General features: G+C 52.8%; 1 protein-coding gene across 1 annotated transcript in view; it reads left to right on the top strand.

Moving 5' to 3' along the window:
• Positions 1-1,552, top strand: part of LOC107102472 (brefeldin A-inhibited guanine nucleotide-exchange protein 2-like) — a 43,828-nt gene that overhangs the window by 19,284 nt on the left and 22,992 nt on the right. Inside the window, exons 9-10 of the mRNA XM_015401797.1 lie at positions 404-708; positions 797-896. Of these exons, the coding sequence (XP_015257283.1) occupies positions 404-708; positions 797-896 (405 nt within the window). The remainder of the gene's footprint in view (positions 1-403; positions 709-796; positions 897-1,552) is intronic.

The raw sequence follows: 1,552 nt of genomic DNA, 5'->3' as shown, positions 1-1,552 counted from the left end.
GTGTTCCCAGTCCACCTGTGTTCCCAGTCCACCTGTGTTCCCAGTCCACCTGTGTTCCCAGTCCACCTGTGTTCCCAGTCCACCTCAGCTTTTCTCTTTGTGCTTTAGGAGTGTGTTTGTTGGCCTGAGCAGTAGTGTGGTTCTGGGGACTGACCCAGATGAAATGGGCTAGAGCCGTCCAGGATCGGACCGCTCTCATGTGGATAACCGTGATCGGTCGTCCTTTCACGCACTCCTGAGTCTGTTTGCTATCAGGTTCTTTTTTCCACCATGGAGTCACTTCACCTCGGCTCTGAGCCTCTTTGTTCTCGCTGCCGTCTCCCTTCCAGACGTGGTTCTGGTTACCGTAACCTCAGACCTCACAGCAGCCTGTAGAACAACTACCCCCCCCAATATGTCACAGATTTCCTGATCCGTACCGTCAGCCTGCTGTGTGGTTCTTTAGCTGAAGGAAAATGTGTTTTTGTCTGCAGATCCCATGAGCTGCGCTCTAAAATCGTCTCCCTGCAGCTGCTGCTCTCCGTGCTGCAGGGGGCCGGCCCGGTCTTTCGTACCCATGAGATGTTTGTAAACGCCATCAAGCAGTACCTCTGTGTGGCTTTGTCTAAAAACGGCGTCTCCTCCGTGCCTGAGGTGTTCGAGCTCTCGCTAGCTATCTTCCTAACTCTGCTATCCCACTTCAAGGTCCACCTGAAGATGCAGATTGAGGTACAAAGACCTTCTCATCTCTCCTCGTTTGGCAGCCATGCTGCCCGGTCCTGGTGGTCCGTGCTGACTCTTTACTTTTTCATTTTAGGTTTTTTTTCGGGAGATCTTTCTCACTATCTTGGAGACATCAACCAGCTCCTTCGAGCACAAGTGGATGGTTATTCAGACCCTGACCCGCATCTGTGCAGGTAAAAACTTGACCAAACACCTCCTGACTAGGATGAACACATCAGCTCCTCTGCTTCAGTTTGGTAAGAGGGAAGCAGAACTTCCTTGAGACCGAAGTTAGCTATTAACATCACTAACGACCCTGCTAACATTAGCAGTGAGGTTAGTAGCGTCTGTAGCAACATTAGCAGCTTTTATAGCGACGTTAAAAGCGTTGATGGCGACGTTGGCAGCGTCTTTGCTGGCGTTATCAATGTCGTTGGTAATGGTAGCAGCATTGTTAGAGCCGTTAGCAGAATCCATAGTAATTTTAGCCTCGTCGATAACGACCTTAGCAATGCTGTTAGTAATGTTGGCGTTGTGACGTAAGCGGCGTCGTAGGTGACGTAAGCAGCGTCGTCGGTGATGTTAGCAGCGTCGTTGGTGATGTTAGCAGCGTCATCGGGGACGTTAGCAGCGTCGTCGGGGACGTTAGCAGCGTCGTCGGTGACGTTAGCAGCGTCGTAGGTGACGTAAGCAGCGTCGTCGGTGACGTTAGCAGCGTCGTCGGGGACGTTAGCGGCGTCGTCGGGGACGTTAGCGGCGTCGTCGGTGACGTTAGCGGCGTCGTCGGTGACGTTAGCAGCATCGTCGGGGACGTTAGCAGCGTCGTCGGGGACGTTAGCAGCGTCGTCGG

Source organism: Cyprinodon variegatus, unplaced genomic scaffold (assembly GCF_000732505.1).
Source record: "Cyprinodon variegatus isolate N-32 unplaced genomic scaffold, C_variegatus-1.0 Scaffold1260, whole genome shotgun sequence".
NCBI classification, from domain to species: Eukaryota; Metazoa; Chordata; class Actinopteri; order Cyprinodontiformes; family Cyprinodontidae; genus Cyprinodon; species Cyprinodon variegatus.
Note: the sequence above shows the minus strand (reverse complement) of the source record. Positions and strands in the feature narration are given on the sequence as shown.